This window comes from Hydra vulgaris, chromosome 10, assembly GCF_038396675.1.
Source record: "Hydra vulgaris chromosome 10, alternate assembly HydraT2T_AEP".
In the NCBI taxonomy this organism is placed as follows: Eukaryota; Metazoa; Cnidaria; class Hydrozoa; order Anthoathecata; family Hydridae; genus Hydra; species Hydra vulgaris.
Genome location: NC_088929.1, coordinates 6655001 through 6682500, shown reverse-complemented (window position 1 = coordinate 6682500; position 27500 = coordinate 6655001). Strand labels below are relative to the sequence as shown.

Here is a 27500-nt window from a genome sequence, read left to right as displayed (position 1 = left end):
AAATACAATTCTCAAAGTTGCCCATAAACTTAGACTCAACAATGCTCGAAATGGAATCTACATCAATCCAGATGAAACTCCTGCTCAACAAAGGCAATCTAAACTACTACGTATAGAATGTAACAGGCTCAACAAAGAAAAACTTGAAAGTCAGCAAAAGGATCAGCCCTTTTTAGTTTTGCTATCCGTAGTGGTAGAGTCACACGCGTTGATGGAGTTTGGGACTCAACCCTTGGAAAAAAATTATGATTCAAGACACATTAAAACAGAATTAAACCTTAAATCAGTCCACAACAGAATCAATAATAATATAAAAATGATTATCAATAATAAAAAAAACACAACAATTCATCTTAACAATTTTAGTTGTTTTTATACAAATGCGACCTCGTTAAACGCAGAGAAGCTTGCCGAGCTGCAAAGCCTTATTCAAACTTCAAAAGCACCACCGAGTCTTGTCTTTATAACAGAAACATGGTTTAATGAAAACTCTATTTTTAACCTCACTAATTATATCGCATATAGGCATGATCGCACAATTAATCTTCATGGTGGAGTCTGCATTTTTATATCTGATACACTAATAAGCCATGAAGTAACATATCTTGAACTTAACAATGACTCTGAACAAGTTTGGTGCTCAGTTAATCTTGGAACTGAAAAAATTCTAGTTGGTTGTATATACCGTTCACTCCTCAGCAATAACTTTGTAAATAATCAAATTAAAGCCTCTATAAATTTTGCATCTAATTTAGTCGAAAAAAAACACTACTATGGTCTTCTTATCGCAGGAGATTTTAACCTTGACCATACCAGATAGCATAACAACACAGCAATTACCACAAACTCACTAGCTGAATCAAATCGAATTATTCTGCTTTACACACACCTTGGATCACAAAAGAAGTAATCTCTGCTATAAAAAATAAAAAAAACTTTATTATAGAAGCAAAAACCCAAACTGGCGTCTGGACACTAAACTATACAATAATAGCTGCAATAAAGTAAAACAAACTTTAACTCATTCTATTGCTCAATATGAAAAATCTATATCTGAAAAAGCGAAGACAAATCCAAAACTTATATATAGGTATATAAAAATGAAACTTAAAGCTAAAAATCAAATAAGGTCTATGAAAGAGTCAAATGGAAACATTACTTCTAATGAAAGCCATATAGCTACGATCCTTAACAATTACTTTTCATCTGTTTTTACTCCTTTAAATTTGAATCAATCGCTGCCAACATTTGAAAAGCGCACATTTTTTGTGATTGATGAGACGTCAGTCTTGAATAGACTTAATGAGAACTACATAAAAGTGTTACTTTCAAACCTAAACTTGCATAAACCAGCAGGCATAGACGGCATTCACCCACATGTCCTTAACAAATGTTCTTCATCTCTGAATGTGCCCATTACCTACATATTTATAAAATCTATTTGTGAAGGTCGAGTCCTAGCCGCGTGGCTGGAAGCTAACATAACACCGCTTCACAAGAAAGGATCTAAACTTGATGCATCAAACTACAGACCAATTTCCCTAATTTCTGCCTGCTGCAAAATCCTAGAGCGTATTGTAAAAGATTGTTTAACCGAGTATCTAAGTACAAATAATCTTTTATCTCAAAATCAGCACGGGTTTGTTCCAAAAAAATCATGCATTATTTATTTATTGGAAACTGTCGATCAGATCTCATACTCAATGGCAAAAGGCTATAGTGTAGATGTTTTATATTTAGATTATGAAAAAGCGTTTGACACACCTCATGATCTTATGCTCCACAAACTTTCTGGTTATGGTATCTCTAATATACTTCTTAATTGGATAAATTCTTTTCTTTCTAAAAAAACACAACGAGTTGTCATGGGTTCCACCATTTCAGATTCGTTACCAGTCACCAGTGGTTTCCCTCAAGGATCTGTTCTAGGACCACTTCTATTCATCTTATACATTAATGACATAACAGACCTAGTTAGCAATCCAATGAAGTTATACGCTGATGACAGTAAAGTTATTTCCACAAATTCTACACCTGAGAGCCCAGCTCTGCTCCAGATGGATATAAATCACATTGCGTCTTGGACTCTAACCTGGAGCAAAAATCCTAACCACCAATACTATATCTTGACTCAGCAAGGGAAGCAGCTTCTTGATTCCTCGTACAGTGAAAGAGATCTTGGGATTTGCATTTCACACAACTTCAAATGGGATACACACGTTGAAATAATATCATCAAAAGCTAACTCTGTTCTCGATCATCTAAAGAAATCATTTATTTATAAAAATGCACAAGTTTGGAAGAGTCTCTACACATTGCTGGTCAGACCTCACCTTGAGTATGCTGCTCCTGTGTGGAATTATCTTTCTGCACACAACGTTGAAAAAATTGAAAAAGTCCAAAACCGTGCCACCAAAGCAATTCCATCTCTCAAAGCGTTATCCAGTGAAGCCAGATTAGCACACCTTCATCTTACCTCACTAAATGAAAGACGCAATCGAGGTGATTTAATCTACAACTTCAAATTTATAAATAATTTAGAAAATATTTATTGGATTAACCCACAAATAGGCTATTCATCTGTGCGAATAACTAGAAGACACTCTCATCGTCAATACAAAGAGTTTTTTAACGCTTCTGACCTCAATAACAACATGCGTGCTATTTCAACTAGACTCAATTTCTTCTCTAACAGAGTAGTAAACCGATGGAATTCACTCCCACAAACTGTGATTGACTCTCGTCATCTCAATGAATTTAAAAATCGTTTAAACAAACACTGTAGCCAACACTAGTATTAAAGTTAATGTACCGAATTGCTGCTACAGCTCATTGTCTACTGGCAAAGAGCTAAAGGGTTGCTACCCCTGTTAAGCGATATTTTATTGTTTGCCGCAGCTTATCATTATTATTATTATATATATATATATATTTTGTATATTTTATATATATATATATTGTATATTTTATATATATATATATATATTGTATATTTTATATATATATATATATTGTATATTTTATATATATATATATATATACACACACACACACACACACACACACACACACACACACATATACATACATATTACATGCAACTAACTATAATGCCTGCACATTTTCTCATAGCTTTTGTGATCTTCTTAACAGATGTTTCCTTGATATAGGTGATCAATATTTCATCATCTTGTATGGACTAGTTTCTTCCTCATTTTGATCAGGAGATTCAAAGACTGCGCTACTTTTTTTAGTTTTTGGATTTATTCTTATAATGACTTCTTCTGATCCATATTTTAAAAAAGCATCTTTTTCTAACTTTAACTTTTTTAAATTTTCTTTCTTTCAAGTGTTGAAATTTTTGCAAAATATTTTTTAATAATCCAACTTCATTTTCTTCTAACCTAGCTTGCGTTTCATTTTCTATTATCGCTATTAAATCAGACACACAAGTGACGTTGTTGTCAATTATTCAAGTAAACAATTGATACTCTATTAAGTAATATTCTTTGATTTAATTGTTTTTGTTATTAAAAGTTTTCTCTTTTGAAGATTTTACCGTAATTATAATTGTTTATAATTAATTTGGGTATTGTGGTTTATCCTCTTCCGGCTAATTGCCATATAGAGGCCACATACACAGGCCAGCGAAGACAAGTTCAGCTTACTAAAAAGCATCATCACGTGGTTTGCTGACCAAGAGTAAGTGAGTTTAAGAAGAACGCAAAAAGTTAGAGGAAAAGTCAGAAGAAGACGAAAGAGAAAGATAACATAAAGAAAGCGGACAATAATTGCACTAGATATTAGAATGTGCAACTATAATTATAATTAATTTTACTTTTCATTTCAAATTAATGTTAGCATAAAAGTATTTACTCTATTTATATAAGTTTAAATAATCATGAAAATAAAAATATAAATTTTGATGGTAAAAATAAAATGTTTTATAATAATAGCCTGGTATCTGATTGTTTCCTAATTGTAAGATCGGAATTTCTCTGATGCATTCAATTACCACAATTAATTTGCCGATGAAGAAATGATTTAACTAAGTGCTTTTAATTTAAAAGCTTTTATTCTTTAAATCTTTGTATTTAAAACCACAACAAAAACATCGAACTTTTAAAACTTGACATATAATAATTTTTTTTTTTCATTTATATATAATTTTATGGGGCCCTAGATTTATTGCTTTTTTTTATTTTTTGTGTGTGTTTTTCAGTGTGTGTTTTTTGTGTCCTTCACATATTTTATAATATTGTGAATATTTTCAACGGATATGTCTTATCTAACTGACATAAAAACATGTATAATGACTTTATATAAGAATCCTGAAATACTTTTTAGTTGCATGCTTTAAAGTGCCATTTTGGTGTCTTAGAGTTATAGTGCTATCATGGTGATGAACATAGGAGTATTTTTAATGAATAAAGCTTGAAATGTTACCAGAAAAACATGAATTTTGACCATGTATACCTATCTGAAAAAAAGTTGTTACTGACTTTTTTTACGGTGTTTTACAGTGTGTTATTTTGGTGTCCTAGAGTTTTGGTATGCCCTCAGGAGTATTTCTTAATAATTGAGCTTCAAAAATTAAGCTAAAAACATATATTATGACAATGTTTTATTTTCCCATGCCGCATAGAGAGATTTTTCCTAAGTTTAGTCAAATGTCCACAAAAAAACAAAACAAAAACTGTTTACCATAACTGTAGATATTACATAAAAACAAATTGTTAATTAAATGTTCAAATACTGAGTAATAAATCATTAAAAAAAACCTACATTTTTCATGGAGATTTGGTAAAAACGTAACGGAGGAAACAATTTGTCGAAGAACATCTCTCATTTCTTTTTGAATATCTTTTAATGGTTTAGATGTCTGCGAGCTTAAAAAAAATTTTTTATCAATACTAAAATACTAATAGAAAAACAAAATTTCTCTTAATAAAAGCTGCTAACCTTTCATTATATCTATTGCAAAACTTCTGACTATAAAAGAACTGATAAAAATATTTAATGTAATCATCTTGTTAAAATTTCAATTATTTTTTTTAAATTTTGATTCAAGCTGCAAGCAACCACCATTAAGTTGGGAGTTATTAGGAAAAAAAAATAGAGTTATAGAGCAAGGAAACCGTTGAGAGAAGATAAAACTACTTTTACAATGCTTTTTTGGACTTTGTCTAGAAGAGAAAGAGCATCATTAGAAGAACCAGCCCAAATATGACAACAGTATTCCATACAGGGACGAATAAGAGATTTCTAGAGTTAGAGAATGAAATCAGGAGTAGAAAAATAGCAAGCACAATAAAGAAAAGCAGACTTAGTGGATGCTAATATAGCAATCGATTTTATATATGGTTTCCATGAAAAGTCAGTAGTAAATGATAATCCAAAAAGACATAAAGAACAAGTTAGCACAAGTTAGGACTCAGTGATTCATTATTATAGGAATGTTGACAGTATTGCGATAGCTGTTTGAAGTAAATAACTGATTTTAGTTGGAGTTAAAATTTTCAAGCCACTGCAAGCGCCAATCTGTTACAGAAATGAGATCAAATTAAAGACCGGCTGCTTGTTCTAAGCTATCCAAAAGAGAAAAGTTTTTGTCAAGACAAGAGTATAAAATTGAGTCATCAGAAAAAGAGCTACTTTAGATGTAAGGTTGTTGGGAAGATCATTAATGCAGATAAGAAAACAGGATCAAGGAAAAAACCTTGAGGTACCCCAGAAGATACTGGAAATAAAGAAGAGTGTTGGCCTTTAAGGATGACTTTAATAAAACAGTTAGAAAGAAATAATTTAACAACCTCAAAAACTATCCCTTATGGAGAAGACCAGAGATAAGACAAGAAGTATAAAACCCTATCATTTTAAATAAATTTATTATACAAAACAGATTTGAATCCTATGATTTTTCATTTATGTGCTTTCATTTTAGTCAATCGCTTTTCTCTTTACATTTCTCCATCTTGCCTAGACTCTTTTTGATGTTATTTTTAGTCAAATGTTACTATGTGCTAACTTGTTATTCTTGAGACAATACTGTTGTTATTAGTGACTTTAATGCTCATCAAAATGATTAAGTGCTAGTATCACAAACTCGCTCCATCATTTCTTCCTACTAACTTGACTGGGGTTCTTTTCATGATTTACTTCCTGATTGTTCGTGACCTAATGTTAACTCCTTAATGAAAATTCCCTTTCCTGAGTAATTTGCTAGCAGACATAAAAGTTTTTATATCTTCTTGTTGGTTTCATGCCTCATTTTGTGGCAAGGGTATCTTGTTCCTATTTTTGTTAATTAATTTATGTAGTTAGAGGCTATTTCTTAATTTAGTCATTCTAAATTTACTGAATCTTGTGTTTAATTTCAGAAGTTAGGATCTAGAGACTTTTGGAAAATCTAAAGCAGTGCTGTCAATAACTTGTGATCAACATTTCTGCCGCAGTCTTACAAATGTGTTCTCCAGAACTCTCTTTTATGCTCTCTAAATTGTTCTATAACTTGTTAAATAATTTAATTTAGTTAAACAGCTGTTACAAGTGTTTAACTAAATCTTGTTATTCTGTGTTATTCTGCTAGTTGGATATTTATGATTTTTAAAAACTTGGGAGATTGCTCTTACCCTTCAAATTATATATTTTTTCTAGATATCTTTTTTTTTTCAAATTAATCTTCACAAATCAAAGCAATCTTTTTTTTTTCAAATCTTTGAAAAACAAAACTAGATAAGCTATTAGTGATCAAAACATTCAACTTCAAAAGGATGTTTTATCAAAATGTTCAACTTCAAAAGGATGTTTTATCAAAATGTTCAACTTCAAAAGTATGTTTTATCAAAATGTTCAACTTCAAAAGTATGTTTTATCAAAACATCCAACTTCAAAAGTATGTTTTATCAAAATGTTCAACTTCAAAAGTATGTTTTATCAAAACGTCCAACTTTAAAAGGATGTTTTATCAAAATGTTCAACTTCAAAAGGATGTTTTATCAAAATGTTCATCTTCAAAAGTATGTTTTATCAAAACATCCAACTTCAAAAGTATGTTTTATCAAAATGTTCAACTTCAAAAGGATGTTTTATCAAAATGTTCAACTTCAAAAGGGTGTTTTATCAAAACGTCCAACTTTAAAATGTATTTTAATTCAGTATTATGTTCCAGTAATATGTTCCACAAATATGTTTCATTAATATGTTCCAGTAATTTGCACTTGTAATTTATTCCAGTATTTTGTTCAGCGATTTGTTCCTGTGACTCGTTTTCAGTATTTTGCTCCAGCTATATGTTTTAGTAATACGTTTCAGTAATTTGTACCAGTAACTTGTTCCATTTATATGTTCTATTGCAATTTTTATTGCAAATGCGAAAAAATATTAATCAAATGCAATTATTACAGCCAACATTTCTTTTTCAACATTTCTTTACAAGCACTCGTGGTCTTTGAAGTAATATTTCTACGGTTGAATCTTCTCTACTGTAAAATTCATCAGACCTAATTGCTCTTTTTGAGAATAATTTAAATTCTGCTGTTTCATCATCAAAACTCAGTGTAGATAGTTATTATCTTTGATTTTGAAATTAACTCATTATTGACATACCTATTTGCTATGAAATCAGGTTTGAAATCCTAACTATATTTTTATGTGCTTTCACTTTACATATTTTCATTCAATCCCATTTCTATTTTGTTTCTGATCAAATTAACTAAGCCCTTCCTCTTAATCCCTTAACCAATATTGTTGTCATTGGTGACTTTAATGCCCATCACACTACATGGCTAAGCTATAGTGTCACTGACCTTGATGACACAAAATTTTTAACTTTCTCAATCTTTAACTCAGATAAATAACTGTGCAACTCAACAACTCAGCGTAGTTAAGAAGAATTTGTCAGCAAGAAGACAAAAGCTTCCACAGAGAAAATTACAATAAGTGTCCCACTCAGCTTTAAGGTAGTTGTAAGAGGTGCAATTATAGGAGGATTCTGATGATGAAAAAAAAAAGAAATATTAGTTTTGGTGAGACCAAAATGTGATCAGAATTTCTAAGGGTGAATGTAGAGAAACTGAGCACTGACTAGGAAAATTACAATAAGTGTCCCACTCAGCTTTAAGGTAGTTGTAAGAGGTGCAATTATAGGAGGATTCTGATGATGAAAAAAAAAAGAAATATTAGTTTTGGTGAGACCAAAATGTGATCAGAATTTCTAAGGGTGAATAGTTTTTTTGTGTTTTATAGTTTTTGATACTTTAGTCATTTTTTAAATCAGAAACAAGACATAAGTCGAGTAGAGAAGGTAAATGATTTGGATTGTCTGGAAAATAAGTGCTGTTTTGAAAAGAGTGCTGTCTTAAGACAAAGGAAGCAATATAGAACAAAGAGAAAGGTGATAGAGTAAAGTGGGGCTAAATGAAAGCACATACAAGAATAGTCTGTGAATCTAAACTTAGTTTCCTGACACTTAAGTAAATATTTACAAATATAAATGCCCAGGCCAAGCATGTAACTATCGGAGTCTTTACAAATTAAAGGAAGATAACCATCAACACAAAGATCACAAGACAGCTGAACTCAAATTAGTCTCACAGGTAGGTCTAGTGAACTTTTCAAAAGATAAGATTCAACAGAAGAAAAGTTACTTCGAAGACTATAAATATTAGTGAATGATAGATTTAGAGAACTTGACAATGGTTTTTTTGTGTTTTATAGTTTTTGATACTTTAGTCATTTTTTAAATTAGTTAAAGGACTCGACTCAAAGTATAGGTAGCACTCATAATAAATAATACATCTAGTACTCAACACATAATACATCTAATAGTCCAAGCAATTGCTTATAATACCTGTAATTGCTTCATTACTATTAATAAATCCTAAGCCATAACAAAGGGCTACAAATGTGGCCTCGACAATGCACATTAAAAGTACAAACAATGCTTTGGCCGAGCACCTAGCTGAATATTCAGTATTAAGCAAAATCACTATTCATATATATATATATATATATATATATATATATATATATATATATATATATATATATATATATATATATATATATGTATATATATATATATATATATATATATATGCTGCCTAGTTAGGTTGGCATAAAACTTCACAGACTACGCCATGCTGAAATAGACATAGTCTTCATTACATTCATCATTTGAGGGGGTAATGAAGTATATACATTTTTTTATTTTTCTGAAATATATATTAGGATCACATATTTTTGGTGAGCCTATGTTCTTTTGTTTTATATAAAATTTTGTGTGCGATTTATATTAAATTTTATATTCAGTATTTTATTTGGAATTTAATATTTATGAAATTTTATGGAAAAAGGAACCTAACCAAAAAATTAATTTAAAAAAAATAGTTGTATGACTTCAATGTATTACTACTTATGCATATATTATATATTATATAATAATATATGCATACATATATGCTTCTATATAATAATACATAATAGTTTATATGGTTTAAGTAAATAACTAGTAAAGATAATTATAGTATAAATATATAGTATATATTGTATATAGTATAAATATATAGTACAAATAATTTATTTAAGTATAGCATAAATAACAACAAATAAATATTTCAAACATGATTACAAAAGTAGAAATACCTTGAAGTAAGAATGAATTAATAGTAAATACAATAATTGTATTTATAAATACTATAATATTACTAATACTATAATAATAATATATTATTTATAAATAAAATAATTGTATTTATAAATATTTAAAAATACTTATTGTATTTATCTTTTAAAAAATGTTTAGGCAAAAAAAAAAATCTGAATAGATGAGTAAACTGCCCTAAAATTGCATCTTGAACTGCTTAATTTTTTTTTTAAAACTTCACTTTTTCGTTTATTTAAAATAGAAAAAAAAATCTTGAATAAAACTAAAACTTTATAACTCAATCTTTTTCAGTTAGGTTTTTTCAGCTTTAATGGCATTTTGAAATGTATATACTGTAAAATATATTACTAATTTTATATTTTTTACATGAGATATCTTGTGAAAACTATCAAAATGTAAGATGATTAAAATTCATCAAATTATGCATTAAAAAAAATGGTTTAAATAAAAAAGTTTAAAAGTATTGTGTTATTTATTGAAACACTTACTTTTATAAAGATGAAAGTAACTTGATAAATATTAATGTATACACAAATAAAAAAGGAATATCTACTATGTCTTTAAAAAAGTTTACATCCTCAGGCAAGCGATAAAACTTACAAGATAAAATTTACATTCCCAGGGTAAGGAAAAACTGGTCATATTACTACTTGCACCTTACTTCTTGCACCCTGCTATAACACTAAATTTAGAATTTGAAAGCTATATAAAAACGTTACGTTGATTCATCTGCTGTTTGATTACACTCAATTTTAAACTGCCATTTTTCTATATCTTCATTTGTTTCCAGTGATGTTATTATGAGGACAACCTTCTGTATTGTTTTTTTAAGCAACCAGACTGTAAAAAAATTACAATGCTATAAGTTTCTTATTAGACAACACAACACAGTAAAACTGATTTGTATATCAAAACGTTTTATACTATATAAATATATCTATATATGTATATTTAAAAAAAATTTATTACATTTATAAAAACAACAAAATAAAAAAATTGTATTTTTTTTATATTTTTCCTACCATTTTATCTATTACTAACATGTTGAAGTTATTATCAATATGTTGAAATCTATAATCTGTAAATAATGTGTACATAGGAAACTTTAGACATCTAAAGTAAATATATTATTTTTTTTAACAATATGATTACTTTGGACTTTGATAACTCTAGAATTTAAAGTTTTAAAAGCTCAAAGGTTTAAACAAAAATCCTGATAAAAGTATTTTTATCTAAGTTTATAATTTTTAAAATTTGGAATTTAAAGTTCATTCCATTCCTGATTGCATTATAAAAGCAAGAAATTAAAACATGCTTCATAAATTAAAAAAATAATAATAAAAAAAGAAATCATGACGTAATAAACTAGCACTTTTAAATTTAAAGAAAAAATAAATGAACACTTTTTACAATTTTCTACTATTAAAAAAACTAAAGATAAGGAGTAATCCTAAATTATTATAAATTTTATTATAAATATATCCTAAAATTATTCTAAACATTTTAATATTCTGATGATATTAATCTCTTCACCCTTTTTTCAAAATGAATATGATTAGTTTGTTAATTCTAATTACATTTGGTCAGGTTTTAAACGTAAACATTAAATGAAGAAAGCCTAAGCCTTTGTGAGCAATAAAATTTGTTTTACTTTGTAGATTTTTATTTCACAATTTATTAGGAAGTATAATTTAGAATTTAAAAAAATTATTAAATGAATATTTAATTTCTGTTTTGAATGTATACATTCTATAACATTGTTTGTTTTTTTATTTATTATTTGAATTTGTTTTATTTTATATTTAATTCTGTTTTGTTCTATTATCCTAAAATTAAGATGACTGTCTAAATATAGAGTGTTTTATTAGTTTAGCATGAGCTTTTGATTTAAAATATTTAAACAAATAATAAATATTTTTCAAATAGTATATCCAAATAAAAAAAAATTTTTGTATTCAATTTTACCATCTAACTCTTGACAGTGTTTCAAACAATTTTTCAGGCTCTTAGACTACACCTACCTATGGCAATTCGCTCACAGAGTTAACCAACTATAGAATGTTTGTCTCTGTATATAATATCCTTAAAGTAGCCCCAAAGAAAAAAGTCTGGAGGAGAAAGGTAAGAAGAACAAGCAGGTCATTCGATTGAACCTTGTCTGCCTGTCCACCATTAAGGAAAGGTCCAATTAAGCCAGCTTATTACTTGATGAGAATTATGGGCAGATGCCCCATGATGCTTAAAGTATATAGCATGTTTAAGTAGTGGAAATAAAAAAATAAGAACAAAATGTTGAAAAAGTATAGACCACCTGAAGATTTATATATTTAGACTACCAGAAGTTATTTCACACTAAACTATTTATGCTTTACCTGGTTTGAATGGTTTAAAGCCTACTTTTTGAATGGCACAATATATTCAGCTACTTATATTCATCCTCATTTTAACCTTTTCAAATTGACAAGTAGTTGAATTTTTCTCTATTTTTCTAACACTTTGAAAAGCTTACTCTGTAAAAATAGGATAAGCAGTCTTCTCTGTTTAAAATTCAATGCTAGCACAAAAAAGCACTGGCCAGATGGTCATTTTTAGGCTAGTGTGCATGATTTAAAAGATTTATTTTTATTTTCTATTTATATTTTAAAAAACAGCGAAAAAAATGCATTGAAAAAATTCTAAATATAATCATTAAAAAAAAAAACACAGGAAAATGAATATTTATTTATATTCTAGATAAAGAAATCAAATAAAAATGGCAAAATAATAAAAAACGTTTTATATAAATATTAAACAAAAACAGAAATAAAAAGATTTTATTTATATTCTAAATAAAAACATCAAAACGAGCGTTTTATTTAAGGCTTAAATCAAAGTAATTAAAATAAAAATAGCAAAAAAAAAAACAAAAAAAACAGGTTAAGTTCTAAAAAAATAATAACATTAAAAAATAGTAAAACAAATTTTTTATTTAAATTCTAAACATTTAATGCATAAAAATGTTTTCATAAAATTTTTATTTTCATAATTTGATAAACAAAAAGGATTTAATTTAAAAAAAAATGCTTTTTATTTTTTTAGCAAGTTTTTTATGCGCTCGCCATTTTGTGGGTGTGTGGGCAAGCATAACAAAAAATACATAAAAAACAACATTTTAAAAATGGACTAAAAAGTAAATAATAAACTATTTCATGGGACCAAAAGAATTTGTGTACATACACAAATATCCATTAAAGTCAATGACTGAAAATACTGGGCACCAATAGAAATGAGTTGCACTTAGTTGGCCCAACATCTTCAGTCATTGACTTTAATGGATATTTTTGGTTGTGTACATACACAAAGTCCTGGGGTCCCATGAAATAGTTTATTTTTTACTTTTTAGTTCATTTTGGAAATGTTGTTTTTTATATTTTTTTTATTTTTTCTTTTTAGTCCATTTTTAGATGTTGTTTTTAAGAAGTTTTTTTTATATTTTTTATATTATTCAACAGCGATTTTATTTATTTACGCTAAACTAAAACTCTAAAAGTTTGTTGTTTGTTTTAATGAAACACTTTTACTTAAGCCTACTGATGATATATTTGAACTCTTTCAGGGTGGCCACACTTTTTTTGTCTGAAAAATTAGGATAATTTAGGATAATTTATGAGATTTTTAAAGCTTTTTAAGGAGATTTATTGGGAAATTTGAAAAAAAAATGATAAAAATCTTAGGAGATTTTAGGAGGTTTTAAAAAATAAAGTGGCACTAAAAAATTTTCATTTTATTTAAAAACTGTAAGAATGCCTAGCTAAGATAATTAAGATAAAATTAGGACCTAAACAAATTTAAAATAATCTAATATCTCTACACATATAAAAATATTAACTTGAAACAAATCGATTTTATACTTGCACTATAAATTTATCAAACTTAACATTGTACTAAATAGATTACTTAATGACTAAGCAACAAAAACTAAATAATCAAAAATCATTAAAATACACAGCTAATTTCAAAAACTAAACTTTATATTTTATATTATACTTTATATTTATATTATATTTTATATATATATAAAGAAATAATCAAATCAGAAAAACAAAACAATTGAAAAAGTTAAACATCCAAATCTAAATCTCAGCCTTCTTGTCAATAAGTACTTTTTTTGCTGCTGTAATTTTTTCAAGTAAATCCTGCTTTTCAGAGGCAACTCTCTTAAACGCATTAGATTTTAAAATTTAATTTCTATAGCGCATTAGATTTTAGAACTGTTGACTTAATTTCTATCAATGACTTCTGCTTTTCCGCTTGCAATGCATACTCATCTGCATCATATCTGAGCTGAAGTAGGTACCTTCAAGGGTGTGAATTTGTTCATTATAACTAGCAATCTCTTTATTAAAATTTTTCAGTTTAGTATCACGGTCAGTTTTTAAGGCCTTCAGGGACTTCTCTTTTTGACTGCTAAAGTAAAGTTTTCGTGCATCCTTAACATGTCCCATAAGTTTAGTTGTCATAGCTAATTGGGACGATTTTATATTTTCACTGCACATGTGGTCATGTACAATTCTCTGTGCAACAAGAGTATCAGTTAGCATATTATTATCTAGAAGTTGGTCGTTTATACTGAATCCACGCTCTACTTGTGCTTGGCCATGAGACAATATTAGTAACAATTGGTTAATTTTCATTAAGTCCTTGAATCTTGAAGCATCTGTATACTGAACCAAAAAAGAATCTAATCTATCACTTTCTTTTTTGAACCCAATAAATTTCTCCTTGTTCACTTTCACAACAGTAGTTAAAAATTGTGAATACTGAAATTTGGCTTGATCAGCAGCTGAAGGTGATACTTTTTTATAAGCAACTAATTTCAGCAACAACTTGTCAAAATAAAGTTCACACATCTCATGAGATTCCACCATGTACAAAGGTGATAAACATAATAAGTATCTGGCAAAACATGAGTTTAGCGCACTTTTTCCAACCATATGTTTGCACATTGTAACTAAAAACTGTTGAACTTCTGTTTTAAAATTATATATTTGTGCATCAGTAACTTTTTTTCTAGATTTTAGTTGCTGCAACTCATATTTTATTCCAAACCCAAGATCAATATTTGCAACCAACACTTGATTTTTGACATCACTGATATCAACTTTTAATAATTTAAAAGTTGTAGATGCTTCAGACTAAACTTCTTTTTTGATAAATTTTGATAAAAATAGCCTTAGTAAATCCTCAAGTGTTTCCACAAGAAAAGCTGTCATAGGATTGTCGGTTTGGAAAACTAACAAGAAAGAATTTAACAATTTTGCAGTTTCCTTAAAAAATTGTAACTTTATTGGGACTAACACATCTTTATAGCATGAAGAAAGGTATTCATAACTAGTATTTTGCCCAGGCTTACATTGACCAGGCTGCTTGCTTTTCGGTAAATATTTCCAAAAGTCAATAGTCACAATAATCTTGGGCCATATTTCCATCGCTCCCTTTGCTACTTTTTCATTTTCAATCCAACGATGGCAACAGAACTGTAGAGCATAGTCTGAAGACTGAGCTTGAGTAAGATTTTCGAAATCAGCACGACGGGAAGGGCTCTCATGGAATATCTTATACAATGAAGACAGCAATTTGTTCAATTTCCATCCTGAAGCATTCGCACCATTCTTGAATGAACAGTGCATTGTGTGAAGGCCGCATGATCCAATTGATACTAACTGACTGAGTTCACTTTCACTTCTCTTAGCATTCAAATTAAAGAGGAAAGACATGTTAACATTTGGACCATACGTGGAAACCTGGAGCATTTTATCTTCTTTTAAACCACTCATACATTTACGGAAATTTGTCATGATATCAACAGCAGCAGCTTTTCCCAAGAATTCAGAGTTGAAATACCTTGTTTTTACCATCTCTAATGAGGAGTCCCAATATCTAACATGCAAATCCATCTGGCTCTTCTTGACAACTTGATTGTAAGATTCATCAAATTGGCAAACAAACTGATCAAGCTCTGATAATGCCTTACACAAAATTTCCTTAAAATATGTTGCAATTCCAAAGCACACCAGATAAGTGCACTTTGTTTTCCCACAAGAAAATTGTTTAGCTATTTGACTATCACTAAACATTGCAGTAAATAATTCAGATTTGTTTGCACTTGATCGAAAAGAATGTTTTGAAAGCACAACATCAACTGCCCACATTATCTCTGCTTTCTTTGCTAACTGTGACTCTGCAACAAATACAATAGAAGTTTGCTGTGGACATAGTGCCACTTTTGGGGTAGCTGGTGGTTCTACAACAGTTTTTAATGCATATTTATCACACACAGGCATACGTTGTTTTTGTTTGTTACCATTAGCATGTTTTTCCAATGCTTTTGTACCCAGACCTGCAACAGATATAACTTTCAAACATACCTTACATTTTACTGAATACAAATTGTTGGGGCATTTTTGTACCCATTGTTTATAACTATTGTCATTTAACCAATGATCTTGGAATTTAGTTTTATATTTGACTGACATTTTCTATTCTAAAAATACAAAATTTTAAAAAGGTTAACTTAATAAAATAAAAATATGAATTAAAATAGTTTAATTCCAAGAATTGCCACTGACAGAAATAAGAAAAAAGTAGAGCTAGAAATTAGAATAAAAAAAGAATCCTTTGAAAATATAAAAACTTATGCACCCTGTATTAAACTCTTACATTTTTGGCACATTATGGCAGTGTAAAGTTAGAAAAAATAACAGAACACAACATTTTTTATAATAAACAGATAAAAAAATTTAATAATATTTTTTCATAATATATAAAATTTATTCATACATGATAAATAAATAAAATGAATATGTGAAAAAACTAAATTTTGTGAATAGCAAAAGCATGCTATAAAAATTTTTCAAAACAAATGCTGTTAAATATTATCTATGTTACCATATTAAATTTATACCATTAAACAAATATAACTTAAGTGTACACAGTGTACACCTTTGGCGCGACTGGTGGCTCAATGACCACTTGTATTTCTTTTATCAATCACAGGCATACATCGCTTATATTTTCATTCGTTAACATGTATTTTCATTGTATTTGTACCTAGATCTGCAACAGACATAAACTTCAAGCACATATAACATAAAACATTCAAAAATATATGTTTTTTTCATTAACATGTATTTTCAATGTGTTTGTATCCAGATCTGCAACAGATAAAACCTTTAAACATACGGCAATCATCTTGGTCATATTTAAAAAATTCAGAATACAATTTGCAAAAAATATTGTTAAACAATGCAGAATAATTTATTTTATAAATTTAGAATTCAGCTGGTGGCTTTCTCAATTTTATGATTTACAATTTTATGTATTACAAAAAAAATCATCATACCTAATATAATATCATAATACTTAACCAATTTTTTTTATAATTATTGTCTTTTAACCACTCTTAAAATTTAGCTTTATATTTGACTGACATTTTCTATTCTGAAAGAACAAATTATTTTAGGTCAACTTAATTAAAATAAAATTTTAATAAAAATAATTTTAATGTTCAGAACTTAGACAGAAATAAGAAAAAAAAACTTAAATTTTAATAAAATAAAATTTTTAAATTATTAAAATATAACAAAAATATTGAATATACATTTGAGTAACTTAATTTCTCTCAGCATACAACAATACTAACTCCAAGTCTGAACCATTTCATTAACTTTATTGTTGATTGGCTGATAATAGTTTATGCATTATACTCAGGAAAAATAAATTAGGAGAATTTAGGAGTATTTGAGAAATCATCTATACTTTAGGAGAAATTAGGTCTTTTTAGCATGTTTTTCAAATATTAGGACATTTTAGGATTTTTTAGGAGGCGTGGCCACCCTGTCTTTGATAAACATACACCTTCAGTACTAATGTTACTTGATCTAGGTGCTGTCTTCGACACTATAGATCAAAGTTTACGTGTGATACTTGACAATGGATTATCTTTAAAAACACAAATAAACAAGATTGTTAAAAACTATATATTTAGCAAAATATCCAAAAAAACAATTCTTATTGCACAAAGATTTGTGCACCATAGTATGTTTACTTTTGCACAGCTAGATTATTGTAACTCCCTCTACTTCTTGTCTGAAAAGACACTATTAAAAAAACTGTAGTATGTTCAAAATTTTGCAACAAGACTATTATTTAAAACCAGAATAGAAAATCAAGTAAACGACCAGTAACTTAACAATTTGCATTGGCTAAAAACTAGACTCTATTTCTTTAATAATGCACAAATCTATTATCCTGGAAGCGCCAATGTCATTATGCAACTTAATTCACTACTCAATGTCAGAAAGAACACTAAAACTAAAGGAAATAAAATGCAGTAATCATTTTGGTAAAAATATAATTGTAATTATGTTTTTGATAAGCTTATGTTTTTGATAAGATTATGCTTTTGATAAGCTTATGTTTTTGATAAGCTTATGTTTTTGATAAGACTATGTTACTGATAAGCTTATGTTTTTGATAAGCTTATCAAAAATATACTTGGATAAATAATAATGGTAAAAATAAGCATTATCCCACTATGGTTCTAAACTTTGAAATATACTTCCAAATATCATCCGTGATAAAAAAAACACAATTATCTATAAGAAAAAATTAATTTTAATGGTGAATGGTGAACTATTCCACCAGAAAATTCTTGAATATTAAAAATTTTACTAATATAATAATTTGTTGCTCAGCTGAGCAAGTGCTTCACCAACTTATCCATTATTCTGGCAAAACACAGTAGTTGTGGATAAAGCTATGTATTTATTTATTTTATTTACTTCAGATAAACTATCTTAACTATAACTATTTATGGATAACTATTTCAATAAAATTCCAATAGAAACAATGCCAACTTATACAGACTGTACTCTTGACATTCATATACAAACCAAAAAAAATTCTGGTTTCAATATATTCCCTAGCAAGAAACAAATATAATTCCCTAGCATTCCATAGCAAGAAACAATATATTCCCTAGCAAGAAAAAAACAAAAAAAAACAAAAAAGAAACAATCTGAATTCAGATTGTTTTTTTTTTTAGTAAACATTTCCAACTTGGTTTTACTTCATGAAAGTAACACCAGTAACTATGAATTATCTTTAACCTTTTTTTGGTGTTTATTTCAGTTTACAGGGCTTGAATTACGCGTATTGCAATCGGGATTGCTTTTCACACCTTCGCGTTTAGTTTTTTCTTCAAAAAAATAATTTCGCGATTGTTTTTTTTTTAGTAACGTTTTTTTCTAACATAGCATTTTATTTTGGCGATTCTTAAAAGTAATGTTTTTGTCTAAGTTTTTTTATTAGGGTTCATAAAGTATGTCACGCTAAATTAATCTTTTGAATAGATCATTTTGCTCTTTTGAACATGATCATTATGCTCTTTGGCCCGTAGATTTACATTCAACGTAAAGCACTTTTGATTTACATGGATTAAACTTTTGATTTTGATTTACTGAATGGATAAAGTAAACGGATAAAGATCACAGTAAAATTACTTTACTAAATTATAACAACCAGTAACTTACAGTTACTCAAATATTAACTTATCAACTATATTAATTCACTTAATATACTCAAAGACGCTTAAGTTAGCCATACAATGTCTCTATTTATATCTTACATGTTGTTAACACATAATATGAGCTTCTATCTAAAAACTATTTTAACAAGAAATGTCAAATAATATATGAAAAACACGATACCATTTTTATATATTTAAATTTTATGTAAAGCAAAATCAAGATTAAACATTTTCTATAAATACTCAAGTTGTTTAAGGAATTTTTTAAAAAAGAAATCTATTTAAACAAAAAAATACTTTTCAAAAAAAGTCTTCTAAAATTCTTTCATTCAAATATTTTTGCGATTAAAATTTAAAATTTAAAAAAAAAAAAAAAAAAAAAGGAAAAATTAAAAAATTTTTAATGTTCTATAATTATAAATCTAATTACAGCAGCATCCGTAATACCCAGGCATAGCGAGGGTCATTCCTGAAAGTTAAACATATATATAGCTAGAACGTAGTGCAAGTGAGGAAGAAAATTTTATCTAAATTGTAATTATTTTGCATTTTGGTTATTGCAAACGTTAAACCAAAAATTAAACTATAATAATTTATGCATATACTTTTATATTAAACTTAAAGAAATATATATTGATTTAGTAAACCAAATTTTTTTCTCACTTTTTTTTATGAAACAATTTGAACGAAAAAATTTAATGAAAACATTAACTTAAAAACCATTTGAATGAAAAAATTATTTTTACTTAAATTTTTAATAGTACGTTTATTATGCTTAGATTTTTAATAGTAATAGCAATAACTTTATAAAACAGTAACACAAACAGTTTCATGTGGCAAAGACTTCATTACAAACAGATATATTTAAAAAAAAAATCAAGTATAAAATGGGACAACCCCAATAAAACTAGAATAGAGGGAAAAACAGTAGGTAATATAACAAAAGAACAAATTTCACAAGAAAGTAAATAGGGATTAAATTAGCATGTATTAAAAAACTGCACAACTAACTGTTCAACATCATGCAACATTTCAAAGACTTGGATTGATGATGTTAATCAATATAAAAGCTATTGTACAGACTTCGATATATTCCTAGTAAGTAAGCTTTATATTTAATATACATAAATTTACCTGTACCATGGATTAGTATAACACTATCACAGCACAAACTAATCTCTCCTTTATGGGAGCTTATATTGAAGAGTGAGAAAATGGTTTGTAAAATTTTGTTTAGTCAGGGTTAGAAGGCAATAATATATTATTAAGATCAACATGTACTCGACCATCAAGAAAAAACTCCCAAACTTCAATTAAACCAACACCATTAACCATATGTGGATATCATCTTATTCAAATATTTGTTATGAGCAGTGCAAATCAAGTCATTCTGCAAACTTTTGCAATGAAAGAGGGGATTCTAATAGATATTTCTATAAACAAAATGCCTCTAATAACATTTTTATCGGAAGATGACACATATTTTGAAATGTTAACTTAAAAATAAATTATGTATTTTAGTACTTATTTTAACAATTATTTTATCATCTTCATATTATCTGTGTATTACAAAATATACTTAAATCTTTATATAAATTTTTATGTATTTTTGTCATACCCAATAAAAAGGGAAAGTTTTTTGAAAGTTTTTTTTTTTTGTTTTATTAAAAAATTAACTATCTTACAATTAACAAATAAAAATGTTTCTAAAAAAACTCTCAATGGACACCATAACAACTTCTATTTAAAAGATATAAACAAATGTCCATGAAAACAGCTGTTTGGCCCACAGTGTATGGAGAAGATAATTTTTATGTTGAAACTTATTTTGAAATATGATGTAAATTTTCATTTGAAATAAAGAATCTAAAAGAGTTAAAGAATCAGGAGCAAGAAATGGTAGCCTCTCTTTAAAGTGGCAAGCACTATAAGGAGAGGCTACCAAAGTAGATGCCAATTTTACATTAGATTTAATATATGGTTTTGAGTAGAGAACATTATCTTTCACAGTAACAAAGGATACAACTCTGCAACTCTATTCTTTTTTTCTAGTAACTCCCAATTTATTAGTGGTTGCTTGCAACCTTGTTAGGAGTGAATCAGAATAAAAAAATACGAAAAAATGAAAACTTAGTCACTTATATTAAAGAAAATCTATATCAATGAGATATTATCATAATGGTTGAATCATTATCTAATAAAGTCACTTTAGCAGTAAGGCTATCATAAATTATTAAATTAATAGTACAAAAAACTAGATCAGAAACTTTATTTGTATTCAGAAAGTAATTTATTTTATTAATTCATGTTTTTTTAATAAAAGATCTTGGTAATAACAGTTTAAAGAATAAATGACAATAATTCAATAAATAAAAGTTTTTTTAAAACAAGGTTCAGGTAAAAATTTGTTTAATATTCTTCAGAGTACTAAAGAATCTGACAAATTCTTTTGCATGACTGTGAATAGATAGTATATATCTAACACACTGTTTGTATAAATTATAAAAATTAACAACTTTTTTTACCTTTGAGCTGAGACACAAACTGATCTATGTAATCTTTAACCTTCTCCAAACCAATCATAAACACTGGTACACCATAGGCTGGCTGTCTTGAGAAATTGTCACTTGGATAAATAAGACGTTGATATAGAATGCTAAAAGTCAATTAATAATTACAAAGAAATACAAGAGTTGAAAATAGTTAACAGTATCATTAAAAATCCTTCAAAAAAAATCAAATCCGTCTGAGAAGTTTATCCAAAAAATTCAAAATTGAAAGTAAACATTTGAAAGCTCTCGAGTCAAATGAGCCACACACCTAAAACTGATTTTGAGAATAACATTTTACAAGAAGCAAATTCAAAGATTTAAAATGTGTAAAAAGTTGTGCAGAAATATGAAGAAAAATGAAAAAAAAATAAAATGAAAAGAAATATGGAAAAAACATACCTATTTACACTGTAATCTACAAAAAAAAAATATATATATATATATATATACATATAATAACTATAATTTTTAGAATTTCTAGAAATGAAAAATAGTATATATTTAAATGTTAAAATGTAGCTGAAATTTAAAAAATATGACCAAAATGATTTTCAAAAAATAAATCACTTTTTAATGAATTTTTTTAAACAGAGAAAATTAAACAGCTTTTTTTTTTGTGAGTTAAAATCAAAAAACACGTGTTTTTTTGATTTTAACTCACAAAAAAAAAGGCTGTTTAACTTTTTTCAACAAGTGTTAAAAAACAGTAAAAAACAGTTGTTTTTACTGTTTTTTAACACTTTTCTCTAATTTCTAGAATTAAATTATAAATATTTATATTAAATTATAAATACTTATACGCCTTCTCACTTTAAGTATACTTATATTTAACATATACTAACTCAGCAATTAACTTTTTCGCTGTTAATTGAACATTTATTTTTGAACAAGTTTAAATAAAAATATTATTTTAACTCTATTAATTTCATTACAAAATTTTTATTAAATTTAATTATAAAAGTAATTAAATTAGTAGATTAAGTATTCTTTTGACATTAACAAATAGTTTTTGTTTTCAGCTGTTTCAATAGTATGGGAATACGCTACACAAACTGAACTTGAATTGCAAACATTTAAACTTGTGTAGTGAGTTATTTTGAATATTTAATTGACCACAATTTTGAATTGAAAAAAAAATGTCATTAACAGTTTTATTAGTTGCAACAAAAACATACTTAATTAAATAGATATTTTGACACTAACAAATAGTTATTGTTTTTAGCCATGTCAACAAGTCAAGATCCATAACATTGATGTCAATAAAACTACTTAAATCTTTCAAGGAAAATTTGGCCATGACATTCTCAATTAAATGAATTTCTTTTCCAACTAAGACTGAGTCACTAACCTAGACGGTAAGAGTAATTCTAGAACTTTAACTGAATTCAAGGTGATGGACAATTACTTTTCTGCTCTAAAAGTACTTCTCAAGGCTTCTTTCTTCTGGAGCCCGTTAAATTAGTTGTTGATAATTTAGGTGTGAAGATGTTAGAGAATGCTGAAAAAATATTACAGTTCAATAAACTTTATGATTTGAACAGCAAAATTTTTTAATTTTCAATCTACAACCAACAAGGTTGTAAGCAACCACTATTAAGTTGGGAGTTATAAGAAAACAAAGACTAGACTTAGAGAAAATGGAAATAAAGAAGAGTGTTGGCCTTCAAGGATGACTTTAATAAAATGGTTAGAAAAAATGATATGATAATCTCAAAAATCTTTCCTAAATACACCATAAGAAGCAAGCCAATAGAGAATAAAGCTTTAGAAATGTCAAGAGCAATAGTTTTTTTGCTTTGCTGCCTCTATCTAATGCAAAATAAAATCTTTCAGTCACAGCAATTAGGAAGTCAGCCATAGAACAAAAAGGTCGAAAACTGTATTTTTGTCTGACAGTAAGTTATTTTACTCAAGAAGAGATGTTAGAAATTTGTTAATCAAAGACTCAAAGACCTAGCTAATAACGGAGAGAAAACTTATTGTACAATAGTTGGAGTGGTCAGATTAAAAAAATTGAAAATGTATTGTGTTAAGGCACAGATTTAAACCCTCATAAAACGACATGGATGACAACAAATTAAACCACTGAGCTATCAAAGTTATGCATGTAAAAATAAAACAAATTACTTTATAAATCTCTTATAAGCTTTACATATGCGGAAAAAGTGTGTATGTTATTTTTTTTTCTTTTTGCTCTTAAAGCAATTTTTTTAATGAATTGTTTTGCTACCTAAAACATTGACTAAAACATTGAAGTAAATAAGAAATAAGTAAAGAAAAGATCTGTGTGGAATATATAAGTTTAGAAATGGTTGGTTTGGTTAAGACCCAAAATGGACAGTTAGAATTAATAATGAAAAACTATAGAAAAGGTTGGTGTGCAATAGACTTACAAAGAATAGTATTTTTACTAGTCCAGTTAACTAGCATATATGGCAATCCTACAGTTAAGCAGTCTAAAATAATTTATTTTTTGGGCTCTCGATCATAGAGACTTTAAAAACATCATAACAGATTTATTATAACTATTATTTTTAATATTTTTTTATGATTAATAATAACTATTATTATTTAAAAAATACAAATAATCATTTTAAACTAATATTCTTGAGCCGGGATAGCTCAGTTGGTTAAAGCGCTGCTAAAAAGTTTGGAATAATTATTGGCCATAGCAGCAGGATTGCAGATTCAAATCCCGGCTCTGCCTACTCAGCGTTTGAGTAGTACTTTGGTCTCGATTAGCTCTGCTATTACAATATTTCCTTCTTGACTAGTAAATAAATAATCTAGTCAAGTAAATGAAAATTATCTTTAATTATTGTAAAATTATCATTATCATTTTAATTTATATTTTAATTAACAATATTAATATATATTTTTTTAATAAATATTTTTACATCCTTATCCATTTTTTCAAAAACATAAAATTAAATTATTTTAGGCTGTTTAACTGTAGGATTACCAATATGTATATATATATATATATATATATATATATATATATATATATATATATATATATATATATATATATATATATATATATACATATATACATATATATATATACACACACACACATATTGGTAACCCTACCAATTGAACCTGCACTTGCTGCCAACCTCCAACCATTACAACATCATCATAATGTTGCTTCTCTTTCTCTTTTCTACAAATACCATAATAAGCACTGCTCTAAAAAGCTAATGTCTCTTGTGCCATTTACTAAAATTCATTCTTATGTTACTCGTCATTCAAGTAAGTCTCATCCTTTTACTGTGACTGTTCCTTAGTACTCCAAAAACTCTTATTTTTAGTCTATTTTTTTCCCTCGAACTTCAGGTCTTTGGAATTCACTTCCTTTATCTTGTTTTTCTGATTCATATAAATTGCAATCTTTTAAGTCATCTGTCAATTGTTATCTTGCTCTACAATCTTCATCTTTTCTCTTCCAGTAACTCTAATAGTGGTTGCTTGCAGCCTTATTGGATGCGAAGATGTTAAAAAAAATATATATATATATATATATAAATATATATCAATCCTTGGAATTAGGAATCTTTGGAAAAAAAGGTCAACAATAAGTTGCCGACCTCAAACTATTAGAGGTCGGAAAAAAATTTTTATACAAAAGGGTTACCATAAAACATAGAAAAGAGGTCAGCAATGATTTGCCGACCTTAAACACTTTGAGGACAGCAGTCAGGTCAGGATTACAAATGCCGACCCTAATTCCAAGGGCTGATATATATATATATATTTACCAGGCCTTGTTTTAAAGCGTAAAGTGGAGCACCATTTACGTACATGTCTAGCCATTTAATGTAAATCATGAGCCATTTCTGTTTTGAAAGACACTTTTTATAACTTTATAATATTTAAACAAGTCTAAAGATATTATTTAAGAAGTAACTAACTTTAAAAAAACCACTTATCAAGTTTGAATGACAATTACATTTGATATTAGCACTATTTGAAAATGTAGAAGTAAACTCAGAATGCAAAAGGACTTCAGAACGTTTATTAACTTGCTCCATTCTGGCAATGACTTCCTTGATTGATGAAACCGTTTCTAACATTTTCCCCCCTCCATTCAGCAATGAACCTGGGTAACTTAACTAACAAAACCTAATAGCTATAACAATAACTAACATAACTATAATAACTATAGCATAACTAACAAAACCTAAAGTTAACCTTGTTCACTTTAGGTTGTGAACCTTGTTCACTTTAGGTTGTGAACCTTGTTTACTTTAGGTTGTGAACCTTGTTTATATTTGGTATTATTTAATAAACTTCCATGGCATTTTTGTGTTTATGTTTCCAATAAGTTGCTGAGCCATAACCAACATCTTTTGGAGATGAAATTTTAGTGCTGTTGATGATTGATTATTTTCATTATTTTCATAAATACACAGCTCGGCTCGTAAAAACTTATCTTCCTGCATCCACTTAACACTGAGAACTTCACTTAAAATCCTAACTTTTTACCTACATTTATAAATGTTTGTTTTGATGCCCACTGTGGCCATAACTCTGCAAGTTTATTCATGAAACCTTTCCTGTTGATCGTCATAAACAAAGAATAAAGGCAGAATTTGGACTTCTGTACTCAGAGTGCAATTTTTTATTGATTTGATCAACGAGCTGGGTAACGCCAGTTGTATCAGGTGGAGTGATGAATAGTTAAATATTTTTTCTTCTTAGAAGTGTCAAAACATCACAGTCATCTTGTATAGGACAACAACAGGCCGTTTTATATTGCTTTTTTCTAAATAGAGCTCAAACATTTGATATGTACTTAAAAGTCTATTGTGGTTTTGGCTGCCACTATTATTTGTGGAGATTAGGAGATTGGGAATTCATTTAGCTGCTTCTTTTGGAGCTATGGGAGCACTAATCCCTTTTCCCTTAAATATGTGGTAAGTTGCTATATCTCCTCCAAAGGAAACAAAAGGATGTATAGTTATGCATTCCCTATTTTTTCTTATCATCTTATGACAACTTCCCCCTCTCTTAGCACAAACTAAACTATTTGGAGTACCATCAAGTCAAATTTTATTATCTTTTTTGTCAACTTTTAGCAAATGAATATTGATGTAGACACATAAAAGTTTATTTAAAATATACCTTTAATAGTAAAATTAATTTATTTAAGTCATTTTTATGCCTCCAAAAGTTACGGTTTTTCTCATTGTATCATGATAAAAAATGTATCATTGTAAAATGTTATTTTAACCATGAATTCATTTGCATAATTAGAATTAATTTAGCAAGAAAATGGAGCTAACATGTTAAATTGTTGTTGGTCAATTTTAATATTTTATAAAATATATATATTTTAAGAAAATAATGAAATAACTATTGTAACTTTCATGTAACATAAGTTAACAAAAACATGATAAAGTTATGTTTTTTCCAAAATTTAGTTAAAAAACTCAAGTTTTTTACTAATATTTGCGAAAGAATATAAATGTTGCATTTTTACATTTAAAGTTTTGAATAACGATGCTTAGTTAAAGCACATTTTTATTTTAAATTTGTGTAACGTAAGTTAAAACTACTGCTTTTACTAAAGTACTGACACTTTTTTGTTAAGTTTTCGTTTACAAAATGAATTACCTCATTAAGTAATTCGCATTGGTATGACAAGATTTTAACTGAAACTTTTTATATTAGGAGAATTTAGAAAAAAAAATTATTTTTTTTAATG

At 27.7% G+C, this 27500-nt stretch overlaps 1 protein-coding gene across 1 annotated transcript in view; it reads right to left on the bottom strand.

Moving 5' to 3' along the window:
* Nucleotides 1-27500, bottom strand: part of LOC101235407 (mitotic spindle assembly checkpoint protein MAD2A) — a 52298-nt gene that overhangs the window by 6665 nt on the left and 18133 nt on the right. The window contains exons 2-5 of the mRNA XM_065807170.1: nt 22187-22202; nt 21761-21891; nt 10387-10507; nt 4786-4889 (exon numbers count right to left, since the gene is read on the bottom strand). Coding sequence (XP_065663242.1) covers nt 4786-4889; nt 10387-10507; nt 21761-21891; nt 22187-22202 — 372 coding nt within the window. The remainder of the gene's footprint in view (nt 1-4785; nt 4890-10386; nt 10508-21760; nt 21892-22186; nt 22203-27500) is intronic.